The 15505-nt window shown below is 42.5% G+C and overlaps 1 protein-coding gene across 6 annotated transcripts in view; it reads right to left on the reverse strand.

Annotated features, from left to right (window-relative positions):
- Window positions 1-10496, reverse strand: part of stat6 (signal transducer and activator of transcription 6, interleukin-4 induced) — a 55445-nt gene extending 44949 nt beyond the window's left edge. For 3 of the 6 annotated variants that reach the window (XM_086128046.1, XM_086128062.1, XM_086128055.1), the window contains exons 1-2: window positions 1720-2077; window positions 89-234 (exon numbers count right to left, since the gene is read on the reverse strand). In XM_086128046.1, coding sequence (XP_085984172.1) covers window positions 89-234; window positions 1720-1725 — 152 coding nt within the window. In that variant the 5' untranslated portion in view covers window positions 1726-2077. Of the gene's footprint in view, window positions 1-88; window positions 235-1719; window positions 2078-10208 lie in introns of those variants that run through there. The other 3 variants (XM_086128040.1, XM_086128029.1, XM_086128070.1) reach the window with 3 other exon arrangements.
- Window positions 10497-15505: the final 5009 nt, after the last annotated feature.

Below are 15505 nucleotides of genomic sequence, written 5' to 3' on the forward strand. Positions count from 1 at the left end.
AGTCTCAAGTAAGACATGTTTCTATTGTTTACGATAAGTACAGAGTACTGTGTGTGTGCGTGTGTGTGTGTGTGTGTGTGTGGCTTACCATCTTTGCTTCTCAATCCATTCAGACAAAAAGTATCGCACTTCAATAGCAAATGTGGCTGAGGGGTATAAGTCGTTCATAGTCTGGTCAGGCAGGTACTGTATCAGCTGGCTGATGCGATTCCACTGGGCCATGGTCAAGCTGGGCTGCATCGGACATGGACATAATTAGTCGAACTATCCAACTGAAAATCTGTCGATGATTGGCAGCAGGGTTCAACATAAACAGTGGCCTGATGGCCAATGGCCACTATGCCGTTGTGTCGGGCCATTACCAACATACAAATCGAATTTTTGAGTGGTAGGTGCTGAAAATGGCCCAAAAGTATTTTTTTCAAATCAAAGGACTTTTATCACCAAAACAACCATGCATACACAGAATGTGGTAATGACGCATGAAAAAAAAAAATGCAACCAGCACACGCTTGACTGGATAAAGGGGCACGATGCGGATTTGGAACTGGGAGTCGCGGCTTGGAGTTTGAAGCGGATTACGTGAGACAGGAGAAGTGAACTAATCTATTTTCGTCAATGGACGCTACAGCTTCGTGTTTGCTTTCAAAACATAGCTTGTAGCAGACGTGTGCACATTTTCAGCATGACGTCTCTGATCCACTGGTGAAAGGACACTTTGATCCTCTCCTCTTTCATCTATAACTGCTTCAGACAAAGTGTATGCAGAAAAGTGGTGAAGATTGCACGACTGTCTGTGTCCTATGTGTTGTGTTGTGTTATTTTTGTTATTTTGACTTCAAAATGGCGCCGCAAGAGTGGCTGCCTTTCCAGCAGCTCCTATATTTTGTTGTTCTACTTCTTCCTTTCATAACTTTGCTGCTGTGAATTGGGAATTTCTCCATTGCGAGACTAATAAAGGGTTTCTTATCTTATCTTATCTTATGAAGCGGGGATAGCCTCCTGTCGCTAGCTTCAGCTAGCCCTATCACTGCTAGAGTTAATAAATTTACACATGCAGCAGAGGGACCATGGAATGGGAGCAAGGAAGGCAGACAGTGACACTTTGTCACCAGATTACTATGTCCAATAATACGCAGACAATAACTGAGTGTTAGTGATGGGTCCAGCAACACCGATCCACCGCCACATATAAGATAAGAAAACATAAGATAAGAAAACCTTTATTAGTCTCGCAATGGAGAAATTCCCGATTCACAGCAGCAAAGTTATGAAAGGAAGAAGTAGAACAACAAAATATAGGAGCTGCTGGAAAGGCAGCCACTCACGCGGCGCCATTTTGAAGTCAAAATAACAAAAATAACACAACACAACACATAGGACACAGACAGTCGTGCAATCTTCACCACTTTTCTGCATACACTTTGTTGTCTGAAGCAGTTATAGATGAAAGAGGAGAGGATCAAGGTGTCCTTTCACCAGTGGATCAGAGACGTCATGCTGAAAATGTGCACACGTCTGCTACAAGCTTAGTTTTGAAAGCAAACACGAAGCTGTAGCGTCCATTGACGAAAAAGAGCTTGGCTCACATCTCCTGTCCCATGTAAATCCACTTCAATTCCAAGCCGCGACTCCCAGTTCCACATCCGCATCGGCGCTCCGCTCTAACGCTCCTTTCTAACGCTCCTTTCTTCTCATCGTCGGCTCCTCAAGCCTTACATCCATCCAGCCGCAGACCGTTCAACAGCACCGATCTCTCCGCTGAACAAAGCGGGGCTGTGAAAAATGCTGCCCATAACAGGCGCAAGACACAAGCGCCCCGGGACTGTCCAGCAACGACAGTCAAATGACGCCGACATTCCTCCCAGGCAAAAACAGTGCTGGTATATCCATGCTGCCGAGAAGGCGCAACCACCAAGCACAGAGTTTCCTCCTTGATGAATGTCGTGGCCAAAAAATGCTGAAAAAAGTCCACATCAGGTCCACACGACGTAACAACAAACACAAAGTGACAAAACAAACCAAAAAAAGCAAGGCTCACAAGAGCACTTGCCGACAGCTGCCTACTCGGGCGCCATCTTGACTTCAAAGATATGTCTTTGAATATGTCACTTACATAACACAAAAGCCCATGGCAGTGCGTGTATCACTTTAGGATAGTCACATGATCGATGCAGCTGCTGTCGTAAGGCTTGTCGGACTACGGCATACGAATGAACTCGTTGAAGCACAGCTCATCGTGAGTGAATATTTCCATCCATTTGTTTTTATTTGTTTCGATGACAAAAATACATTCTCACATGAAAATGGTCAGTGGCACCAAAACATTCGGAGACTTTTTTGTTTTTTAATAAATAAATAAATGATGCGGTGTGTTGCTGATACAGTATGTCATGTAAATATTTGGCTGCCAGCCAAACACAGGGCACACATAGACAAACAGCCATTTGTGCTCGTAATCACACTGAGGGACCACCAGTCGATCAAGATCGACCAGTAGTCCACGGACTGCTCCCAAGTTGTTCGCGAGGGATATCGGGGGAAGAAAAAAAAAAGATGTGTGTCTGTCTGCGTGTTATTAATATTATATATTTGTGTGTTAGTTTGCACTCCACCCTAAGCATCCTATGAGTTTCACTTGCACGAAAAAGTATTGAAAAAACTAAATTCAATAAAACAGCAGGTCACAATTAACCGATGGTGGCATGTGACCTGCATCACCAAAAGTTGTTGGTGGTCAGCAGTCTGCAATTGCACCTTGCGATCAGAGCTGTGGTGATATATCTTTTTCCCCCCCCCAATATTCTCATTCAAAGTTTCATCTGCAATTCACCGATGGCATTGGCAAAGAATGGGAATATGGAGCGCCATGAGAAGCATTTTAAACGGTACACTAGAGGACTCTGAGAATATCCACACAAGCATGTGGAGAAAACATGCAAACTCCACAAAGGAGGCCCTCAGCTGCGATTCAGACCTAGAACTTAAAAACTGTGCTTAACCACTATGTTACCGTACTGCTGTCATAACAAAATGTAATTTGAGGGGGGTTTCTTTGTTTGTTTGATTGTATTTAGATTTCTGCTTTTGTGAAAAGCTAGCATGGCATTCAGCCATTGACAGTCAGCATGGGGAGAGACTCAGGGCAGTTACAGCGGGCTGAGTCAAATTCCAGAGAATAAGAAGTGGGGAGAGCCTTGCTGAGTCATCTAGTGTGCATATGCAAGCCTGCTACCATACACTTCCAGATAAAGTGTTTTGATACCAGTGTGCGTTTTGACATTTAACACATTAAAAGTATCTGCACAATTCAGACTTGCAATTTCATTACTCACCAGACCGGGTGGGTGCATTTTTATTCTGACAAATACTTGACGATTGAAATTCTTGCATCAGCACTACACTTATCTTGCTCGTAGATGCTTTGAAAGCATCTCACCATATTACCTCCTGGGCATTCTCAAGAAATATATCGATCATGGTCTCCTTCCAATACAAGACAACCTTAGTCTATTTTAAAGCGGTTAATTAAATAACTGATAATTATTTTTGATAATCAATTAATCATTTAGATAGCTTTTTTATTTTTAATTGCGCAAATGTCAAAAATGTCAGTTTATCAGTATTTAATATTGTCCAATATCTGTAATCTACCATTAAAAATGTTGACGAATTACTTTCATGTTGAATCAAAATAAAACATTTGCTTTTACTTTGGAAAAGCGATCACCACTTGTGCCATTTTTCTGACATGTTATGAACCAAGCCAGCCAGTTGTTTTTGCGAGGCATGACGGTAAGTGCCGCCAATGCAGTGTGAAGGCCAACTTGAAAATAAACCGTTATTTACCGAGATAATACATGGATTTCAGTGCCTTGCCGGCAGGATGTGCTGGCATTGCGAGTGACTTGACTCATTTTCGCGACTGTCGTTGGGACCACTTCATATTGCTGTCACAAACTGTTGCCGCCAACATCAACGCGTCATCCTGTCAATCAATCTAACGTTAAATACCTCGAATTAAATTATGCTGACATTGTATAATAAGCCACCTATTGCCAGCGTTAATTGCTCGTGGGTAGTCGCAAGCCGCTCAGCGAGTGCCCCATATGGACTGCTGGCAAGAGCCGTCGGACTACATTTCAAATGCAGTTTAAGACACAAAAAATTACGACACACTTTGATGCTGACAACCTGACACGGTTGAAGTTACTACTGGTCAGGCCAGGCTCAAACGTGCTGTTTTATACGATAAAATCGCAACTGTGGTTCTGACGTCACTTCGTCTCACAGCCCAAAATGACGCTAATGTATGGAGGGAAGAAACTAAAGTTTGCTGCTTTGCACAGTTTGAATTTAAGAAAAATGTTCACTGTCTAAAACAAAACAAAAAAAAGTAGGTCGTTCATTCTGTGAAATGTGCTATTTTCTCTTTTGTATTAATTTATTGTTCTTGAACCAAGTAAAAATTAATCTTTAACAGTGGCAAACCACAAACGTGATTTTTGTGTATAATTACACTCAAGTGTGGCTCGGAGATTTTTTTTATACTGTTGAGTCATTTAAAACTGAATGCGTGTCTTTTGCGAAATGCATTTTGCAGGGGCCATTATCGCGGTGTTTTGTTCACTACATTGTGCAGCCTTTGTGCACATCTTGCGACAATTTTTTTTTTAGCATACAGTATTTCTCAGCCAAGTGGAAGAGATGGCTCAAGCTTGAGTTATTTTAGGCACGCCTCTCAGCGAGATAAAGTTGAATGACCCAAAATGTGTTAGAAATGTAATGTTTTCCTGTGACGGAATGCAAAGAAAGAGTGCTTTACAGTGCCGTACATCACCATGGTTTTCCCATGTTTGCAGCGGGTTTTTTTTCAGACCACCAATACTAGTTCTATTACTCAATGAGAAATTTGGTTGCTGTTTTTGCACTTGTAGGACATAATCAAAAAAGGTTATACATGTTGTTGCTCTTTAACAGCTACAGAAATAGTCAACTACCGTGAATTTGCACATTTGAGATATGTTTGTATTTTAATTTCATCCAAGGGTAAACGTAATGCAAAGAAACTTTATTTTTTCCTTTTATCCATTTCTTGGTGTGAAAGTTAAAGGGTTAACTTCTTATACTTTTTAGACAACAACTACTGTAATACTGGTACTTAAAGGGCTGTTATGTTTCGGTCTGGTTACGTTTGGTTTTGATTCCTCATGTGCCCTTTTTTCGCCACCTGTTCTCGTTATCAGTGTTCCTTGTGTGTAACCAATTAGCTCCCTCAACCCTTTGTGTGTTGTCCAGGTGTTTCTCGTTGTCTCGTCACTTGGCTTGTATTTAGTTCCCTGAGTTTCTGCCAGTCTTGGTTGGGTCATTGTGAGCTGTCAGTATGTGAGCATACGTGTGCTCTTGTCATGTTTCGTTTCCTGTTTTTGTTTTGTTTGATACTTGTGATTTCCAGGCATTTTTTTTTTGGAGTACTTCGACTTAGTGTTTTTTCCATTGTACTCCTGTGTGTATTTTTTGTTAAATACATTTTGGTCAATCCACCCTGCTCCTCCCTGCCTCCCTGCTTTTTGGGTTCCTACAACTACCATCACGCGTAACGTGACAAGGGCCAGTCAACCACAACATTTTTTTTTAACAATAATATTTTACCTCTGTGAAGCTGACCCCCACCCCACGCAAAATTTGGGGGAATTAGTCAATTTCATTTGTGCAGATTTTTTATTTATTTATTTATTTATTTATTTTTTACCGTTACTGTTTTGCAGTTATTTGAGATTATTTTTTTAGGTCATTCACAGCTCATCCAGCCAGCCATCTTCTCCAAACGGACCGAAATTGTACCATTGATTGTGCTGCGTTTGTGCTGTATACATTTCTTTTTTGTGCTGCAACTGCTTAAAAGATATGTTTTAATTTCTAGTGATGTCATCACCCCCCCCCCCTCATTTGCACCCAAATGTGTCAAAATTGTGTCATTCGTTTGTGTTCCTTTTGTGCTGTAAAAAATTCTGTTTGTACTGCTATGGTTTTATAGATATTACACATTTAAAATTACGAGGCCTTCTGTGAGCCCTAATCGAAATCCAAGTGAAGGCTTGTGGAAGGAACGGAACGATGCTGTCTGGAGCACCCCTCAAACCTGAGACAACTATTCAGTTTGCTCACGAAGAGTGGGCCAGCACCTGCTGAGAGATGCAGAAGTCTCAAAGTTACCAAATGTTTCCAGTGATAGTGCCTCAAAAAGTTCATTCATTCATTCATTCATCTTCTGAACCGCTTGATCCTCACTCGGGTCGCGGGGGGTGCTGGAGCCTATCTCAGCTGTCTCCGGGCAGTAGGCGGGGGACACCCTGAATCGGTTGCCAGCCAATCACAGGGCACACAGAGACGAACAACCTAAATACAATATCAAAATAAGGGGACCACCATATTTGTCCAGGCCTGTTTCAATAGTTTGTTTTCTTAAATTACTCGGTTAAACCACAATTCCAAACCAAAGTCTGATTTTCATTGGTTATTTTAATTAAATTTAAAATTACTTCTACAGACATAATCACTAGGAGCAAGTTTAAAAAGACGGGAATTGGAATCACACTTTAATTTCTAGTGATGTTGGCCAAAATTAACCTGAAATGGTACCGTTCATTTATGCTGTAAGAACTTAAGCACGTTGGGAGAAATTGTTTGGTTTGTGCTGTCCATCCATCCATCCATCCATTTTCCGAACCGCTTGATCCTCACTAGGGTCGCGGGGGGTGCTGGAGCCTATCCCAGCCGTCTTCGGGCAGTAGGCGGGGGACACCCTGAATCAGTTGCCAGCCAATCGCAGGGCACACAGAGACGAACAACCATCCAAGCCCACACTCACACCTAGGGACAATTTAGAGCGTCCAATCAACCTGCTATGCATGTTTTTGGAATGTGGGAGGAAACCGGAGCACCCGGAGAAAACCCACGCAGGCCCGGGGAGAACATGCAAACTCCACACAGGGAGGCCGGAGCTGGAATCGAACCCGGTACCTCTGCACTGTGAAGCCAACGTGCTAACCACTGGACTACCGGGCCGCCGGTTTGTGCTGTAAAAATATTTATTTGTACTGCTACTGTTTTTCAGTTCTTAGAAATCATCCGCACCTCCAAATCTGAAACAATGGTCCTCAGTCCGAAAAGGGCAGAGTGCCCTCTCCGGGTCGGGGATGAGATTTTGCCCCAAGTGGAGGAGTTTAAGTATCTTGGGGTCCTGTTCACGAGTGGGGACATGAGAGTGCGAGAGATCGCCAGGCGGATCGGTGATGCGGACTTTGTATCGGTCTGTCGTGGTGAAGAAGAAGCCAAGCCAAAAGGCGAAGCTCTCAATTTACTGGTTGATCTACGTTCCAATCCTCACCTATGGGCACGAGCTATAGGTTGTGACCGAAAGAACGAGATCTCCGGTACAAGCGGCCCAAATGAGTTTTCTCCGCAGGGTGTCCAGGCTCTCCCTTAGAGATAAGGTGAGAAGCTCGGTTATCCGGGAGGGGCTGAGTTGAGGGTCATCCGTCGAGAGGAGCCAGATGAGGTGGCTCGGGCATCTGATTAGGATGCCTCCTGGATGGCTCACTGTCGAGGTGTTCCGGGCATGTCCCACCGGCAGGAGGCCCCGGGGACAACCCAGGAGTATGTCTCCCAGCTGGCATGGGAACGCCCCAGGATTCCCCGGGAAGAGCTTGAAGAAATGGCTGGGGAGAGGGAACTCTGGGCTTCCCTGCTAAAGCTGCTGCCCCCGTGACTCCACCCCGGATAAACAGTAGAAAATGGATGGATGGATTAAACAGACTGTAATAATATATTAACTGTCATCATGGTGTAGAGTGACAGTACATAATTTAACTGCTTCTATAATAAGCGTGAGGAGTGAACCATGAAGAAGTGCTCTATGGGAGTTTCATCTGCTAAGTATATGGGAGGAAGCCCATCAGTAAGCTATTATGCACAGGAAATGACAGAATCCATGTCCCTGCTTCATATGTGAGCTGTGGTTCCAACTATTAAATCCATATACATTCCTACTAACGTACGCATTATACAATAAAACAAACCGCTACTTCACACTTCAACTGCATCTGACAGACACATAATGGAGAGGAAATTATTTGATGTTTCTTTTCTCATTTCAATGCAAGTTAATCAGCCACTGCACTGAAAGCTACATGAAAAATAAGCATCTGCTTGATATAATTCATTTGTGTATGTACTTGGCCATGCCGCTTCCTTTATCACATTCCTGTTTCTTGTTCAATGGTTCTTATTACATCCTTCTGGGGTGATGCCACAAGAAAGCCAAAGAAAAATCACAATTGTAGAGCAAATCCTTTAGTCCGGATTTACACTGCGTGGATCAAGCAACACAATTACCGTGTTTTTGTGATGATGCTTGTGACAGAGGGGGGAAAAAAAGGAATCAAATGTCTTCAGATCAGAATCACTGCACTTTCAAATGAGAATGAAATACTGTATACAATATCAGATATCTGCCAATGCAAGCGCAACAAAAACACACAGATGAGCACTATCGTGGCTGCCAAAACCAGCTTGGCGACATCTAAATACCCAGATTGCTGATGTATACACACCTGCATCTGCCCAAAGAACACAAATACAATCATTAAAAAAAACAGCTGCTCTAAGTCTAAACTAAAGCAAAAGCAAAGTAAATACGATAAAGAAGAGGTGTGTCCATCAGGAAATAAGAAAAATACAGCCAAACCTCGGTTTTCGACCAAAAATTTCGAGTTTTTATGCCTCGGATTACGACCGAAAATCGGTTCTCGACCAAACTGAGCGCACTTGAATGCACCACTTGAGTCCTCTCGCCTTCCTTACACGAGGAAATGACGCTTCCTCGGGCAGACGAGGAAGTGACGCTTCAATTGTGAGCCGACATGTTCAATAAAGATTTTTTTTAAAAAAGAGCGTGGTTTCGGTTTTCGAACAAATCGGTTTTCGAACAGCCTTCTGGAACGGATTATGGTCGAAAACCGAGGTATGACTGTATTTGCAGACAGCAGAAAGGTTACTGTCAGGCCAACAAAACACTGTGTGATGTTCAATATTTGTGTTTATTACGCATTATGTAACAGTGACCTGGCGGCAGAGTGATGGACTGGTTAGCACGTCCGCCTCACAGTGCAGAGGTGCAGGGTTCGATTCCGGCTCCGGCCTTCCTGTGTGGCATTTGCATGTTCTCCCTGTGCCTGTGTGGGGTTTTTATCTGGGTACTGCGGTTTCGTCCCACATTCCAAAAATATGCAGGATGGGTTAATGGAACACTCTAAATTGTCCCTAGGTCTGAGTGTGAGCGCAAATGGTTGTTAGTCTCTGTGTACCCTGCAATTGGCTGCCAACCAGTTCGGGGTGTAGCCCGCTTACTGCCTGAGGTCAGCTGGGATAGGCTCCAGCACCTCCCGCAACCCTTGTGAGGTTCAGCGAATTAGAAAGAAAGTGAAAGTAACAGAGGCCTATCCACAATGTCACTGCCCAGTGTTGACGCTTGTGTAGTTGTTTACTTGTAATTCGTGAGTCTGTGCATGTGGGTGGTTTTACACGTGCTGCTAATGTAACGGCAGTCAAATTAGGTATGTGTCATTAAATGTTCAAGGAAATGCACAGTCAAAGAAATGTGATGGGAACTGTACGGAACTACTGAGCACATGTACCTCTAACGTGTAAATACAGTCTTAGATACTCAGTGTAGTCTTATAAACGTTGCTTATCCCCGACTTGCTGATTGTTTGAAGCCCAGGTTTTCTTTAAAGTATACGGGTATGTCTTTTCGACATTGTTTTCCATTTGGTTCAAACGCTTCGCTCTTTGGGGAGGTCTTTTTCTCTCAACGCATTCAAGTAACGGGAATACCTTGCCCTATGATCGATTGGTTTAAAGTTTAATCAAAGTAGTGCCACACGTAGAAGGCGCTGCACATGTTTGGATCTCTATGGGAAGTAATTTGGAAAAATAATCTTCATGTCTCGTCAAAACTTATTTAGAGAAAGGGAAACAATAACATGACTAACAGACAAACCGCTTGTGGACCGATTTAAGGCTCACGTACAACAACACACATGACGAGTATGAGGAGTAAACACAAATAATAGCGATGTCGACGTATTAAACAAGACTTGAGCACATAAATAATCCATCTACAACAGAGCGACATTTTTGCTTACCGTTCGTATAACAGTTGCACAACTTTCCGGTTCCGGTTTCTTTCGTCTCTTCCCACTGCTGCGGGTCTAAACTTAATCCACTTTAAATTGAGATTTATGACGAATTTACTTGGTTCCGACTTCCCTGTTGAAGCAACTCGCTCCCTCCCTGCCTTGCTGTGACAGACGCGGCGCGTGCTCGCGGTCCAACGTGATTAAGGTATCGCTGGACCAACACACCTCCAGAGAGGAGAGGTTCGAGTTGGTTTGTCAGTCGTCCGAGTGGACTCTCTGTCTGTGCGGCTACCGTGGGTGTACTGAGTCAACTTCCAGAGAGTAGAAAAAAAGGGCGGAGCATTGAAAAAGCGCGCACATTTCCAGTAAAAGCTTTCAACATAGACATCTATACTGTAATACATAGATTTCACATTGCGCAATGACTCACAGGTCAACGTCATCGCCATAGTAGCTGCAGCACAGTATGATTGGTGATAATCATTTGCTGTTTGGTGTTGTGGCAACCGTTTGACAGTCAAACCTAGATCACATGGGATTGACACTGAACAATGATTTTGATTTTATTTGGCCATTATAACATCATTTTGTGATTACAAGTTTCTCAGTCGTCATTAATACTATGAAATACAATGAGCAAAACTTGCAAAATAACCAACTGTTCATTCCCACTGTGAAATAAAAAGAAGTCTTAACCATTCTAACTAAATTCCCCTAAAGTAGCCACTCAGATTACAATTAAATGCTTAGCTATGTATTTTCATTTTACTGAGATTTATTAAAGGGGAAGACAATTCTTTCTTTTTTCTTTTTTTGGTAACAATAATATGCTCTATGCGGGGCCCCACTGATCTAAACACGATCTTCTGATTAATTTTGTCATTGTGGAGGATGAATTAAGCAGGAAAAGTCCATTTGTTTTTAATCCATCTCAGGGAATGGCCATTTTGCCACTTGATGTCGACTGAAAATGACATCACAGTTGCACGTCTCACCCACTCTCTGGTTTTGGTCATGTGACTTTTGGAGGTTGAGCCATGATTGGCAGTTACCTGAGCACTGATCAACTGTGATGTCATTTTTAGTCAATAGCAAGTGGATAGAAATGGGTGGATTTTGCTGCTTAATTCCTATTCCACAAATACACGATTAATCAGGGGACTATTTTTAGACTAGTGGCTCTGCATAGGCCAGACATCCCTCCAGCCATCCATTTTCCGATCTGCTTATCCTCACAAGGATCGTGAGAAGGTGCTGGAGCCTATCCCAGCTGTCTTCGGGCAGTAGGCGGGGGACAACCTGAACTGGTTGCCAGCCAATCACAGAGCACACATAGACGAACAACCATCCGCTCTCACACCCACATCTAGGGACAATTCAGTGTTCTCTTAACCTGCCACGCATGTTTTTGGAATGTGGGTGGAAACCAGAGTACCCATAGGAAACCCACCCAGGCACGGGAAGAACATGCCAATTCCAAGCAGGAAGGCCGGAGCCAGAATCAAACCCTGCACCTCTGCACTGTGAGGCCGACGCTCTTAAAAAAGAAAATAATATCTTAAAATGTTTAGAAGACCTTAACACATTTAATCCCACCGGTCACATTTGTGAAGGACAACAATGATTTAATTTACAGGGCTCTAAATTTTTTTATTATTGATTACTTAAAAAGGGCTACCAATGACACCTGATTTTGACTTTTAAATGTCTGGGAAAAATTTGGGATTAAATGGGTTAATCAAAGGTATGGGAAAAAAAAGCTACATTTTGAACCTAGGTTTAAAAGCACGAACACTCGGGGGTGACTTCACTTCTGTTGGCAGCCATTTCTGTGTAGAACAGGTGTCACCAACATTTTTGAAGGTGAGAGCAACGTCATTTTGATCTTTGATCGTGTTTAAAAATGTCTCACAATACTGCCAGTGTTTGCATTTTTAAATCATAATTTCTAACCGCAAATCACAATGTTCAGGCACTGGCGAGCTACTCGGGTGGTCTTCATGGGCTACCTGGTGCCTGCGGGCACCATGTTGGTGACCTCTGGTGTAGAACAACAGCTAAATGCTTTGCTGTTATGAACCTTCCCCATGTTTACTTTGAAATCTGGCATCCACAAAATGATCCAAGTCTGCAGATCTCCGAGCCCTATTGGATTTATATTCAATCAGCTTTTCTGTATTCAGGACCCAAACCATTCAGTGATTTATAGACCAGTAGTAGAATTTTAAAGTCTATTCTACAGCTAATTGGGAGTCAGTGTAAAGCCTTTAGGACTGGAGTAATATGTTGTGATCTCTTTGTTGTGGTCAGAACCCAAACCGCAGCATTCTTATGAGTTGCATCTGTTTGATGCTCTTTTGGGGGAGTCTTGTAAGAAGACCGTTCCAATAATCAAGTCAACTTCTGTAATGCCAGAATGTTCATGTTTTAACCTCGGGGTAAAAACACAAAATTAAAAAACAGGCCACAGAGTTGAGGCTGATATCCAAATCCATTACGTCCATCCATCCATTTTCGAATCCGCTTATCCTCACAAGGGTCGCGGGCGTTCTGGACCCTATATCAGCTGTCTTCGGGCAGGAGGCAGGGTACACACTAAACTGGTTGCCAGCCAGTCGCTGTGATATTAATATTTAATTGGTTATGATGGCATAAAAGGAAACTTTGATAAGTGCATAAGTGAAGCCGCAGTACGTTAGCTTTTTAGCCGCATCAATCTGGATCAAGACCGTGATCCATCAAATGATCACCCAGCTATATTACATCAAGGAAAAACGTGTTTGAAATGCTATTGTGATCTCCTTCATGCATCCCTCCTGTTATGCTTTTTCTGCAGTCAGAACCAGGTTATAAACATTTTCTATCGGCTATTTGCACAATATTATACTGTGTTGACGTTCCAGGGCCACCGGCACCTCCCCAAATGAGAGACACACACACACACACACACACACACGCACACGCACAGTCTCCATTGCGCATACATTGTCGGTTTTACACCGCAGTTACGATCCCACCTGTTAGCAATGAATCTGTCAATACAAAAATTAAAATATTATTGTATACGTTCCTGATCTTGTTTCCACAGAGTTTAAAACATTTTAATCATCAACTTTGAATTCACTCCCACTCCGACGCTTGTCCTTTCAAGAATATGCTTGCATCCTACAGTGCCACCAATATGGGAAATGAAAAAAGTCAAGTGCATTTCACTTAACCATTCTCGGGTGACCACAGACAGCCGGGTAAGCTATTGGTTCCTTTACATTTTTGTCTTGTGTACACCTGAACTCTTTCATCATCCCATCATTCATGCAGATTGATGATTCTCCAAAAGTAAAAGAAAAACAACATAGTATTATGTGAAAATCATTTTATTTCATCTCCTTAATGTTAACATTTAACTCAAACATAAAAAATGTGTTGCCTTGAAAATAAATATGTATTATGAATTAAAAAGGGCGGCCCGGTATCTAGTGGTTAGCACGTCGGCTTCACAGTGCGGAGGTACCGGGTTCGATTCCAGCTCCGGCCTCCCTGTGTGGAGTTTGCATGTTCTCCCCGGGCCTGCGTGGGTTTTCTCCGGGTGCTCTGGTTTCCTCCCACATTCCAAAAACATGCATGGCAGGCTGATTGGACGCTCTAAATTGTCCCTAGGTGTGAGTGTGGGCGTGGATGGTTGTTCATCTCTGTGTGCCCTGCAATTGGCTGGCAACTGATTCAGGGTGCCCCCGCCTACTGCCCGACGACGGCTGGGTTAGGCTTCAGCACCCACCGCGATCCTAGTGAGGATCAAGCGGTTCGGAAAATGGATGGATGGATGAATTAAAAAATGAAATCGTGAAAATAAACATGCCATTGTGAGATTTAACTCATAACATTTATCACCAAAAACTGAGCTCATTTGAATACGTCGCCTTTAAACAGGCTTTTGAACTTTAATCATCATGAACAAAACACTTGTCTCCTTAAGGCAGCGTTTCTCAAATAGTGGGGCGCGCCCCCCTGGGGAGGCGCGAGGCTCCATCAAAGGGGGCGCGTTTGACCTCGGGGAACTTGCTTTTTTAATTTTTTACTGTCCTAAAATAACGTGCAGTTGCACCTCCACTACGTTAGGGGGCAGTGGCGCTTTCATTGGCAGAGTTTGTGCAGGGAGCATTCTCAGGAAGGAAATATGAGGAGGCGCATGTAGCGCTTGGCTTCAATATCTGCGGTGGCAGACGAGGAAAGATCGATGAAAGATCGATGTGCCCACTGTGTCTAAAAATTTTGGTAGCAGCTACCAAAATCTTTTCAGCGAAAACGTGCCGAATATTGCCAATAATCATGCCGCTTTGTGACTGCTACTTCAGTAAACTAAAATACAGGTCCCGGCTACACATTGAGCAGGAGCCGAGAGTTGCTGTGTCCTGCTTCAAACCTCGCCTTGAAAAGCTGTGCATTGCAAAACGTGCTCAATGTAGCCATTAATCCAGACATCATCTTTGATTAAAAAAAAAAAAAAAGCACAAATTCCTTTATATATTTTTGTTTTGCTGGTTAAAGTTTTTTTTAATATTGTGCTCCTGAGATAATGTTGGTGATTAGTTTGAATGCATTATTATTGATTTTATGTAATTTTATTTTTCAGTGTCGTATGGTTTGACATGGTCAGTCAAAAAATATTTATTGTTAAATTAAGGATTTAATGTTATTTTTGAATTTCAGAAGCACTTTAAATCTTTTCTGTTCCAGTTACTAAAGCTATTCTTTGTTGTAGGTTGGTCCATATTTCTTTCTTTTTTTATTCTCTTATAGGTTAATAAGGATGTATCCTTATCCTCCGGGTAAGCTATTGGTTCCTTTACATTTTTGTCTTGTGTACACCTGAACTCTTTCATCATCCCATCATTCATGCAGATTGATGATTCTCCAAAAGTAAAAGAAAAACAACATAGTATTATGTGAAAATCATTTTATTTCATCTCCTTAATGTTAACATTTAACTCAAACATAAAAAATGTGTTGCCTTGAAAATAAATTGTCCCTATAAATAAATGAACCAATAAGGATGTATCCTTATTAACCTATAAGAGAATAAAAAAAGATATGCAAAGGTGTACTTCTAACAATTTTATAGACAAATGATACTATTTATAGTCATGGGGTGGCGCAAGATGTTTTCCTCTTCCTTGGGGGGGGCATGACAGAAAATAATTGAGGACCACTGCCTTAAGGAAACAAGTTATAGAGCATCCACAGCATTTTATGGGTAGTCACATGAAATGACAGAGAATATTTACTCATCCATCCATCCTGATCTG

This window comes from Hippocampus guttulatus, chromosome 1 (assembly GCF_054856545.1).
Source record: "Hippocampus guttulatus isolate MCC_2025c chromosome 1, RoL_Hgut_1.0, whole genome shotgun sequence".
Lineage (NCBI taxonomy): Eukaryota > Metazoa > Chordata > Actinopteri > Syngnathiformes > Syngnathidae > Hippocampus > Hippocampus guttulatus.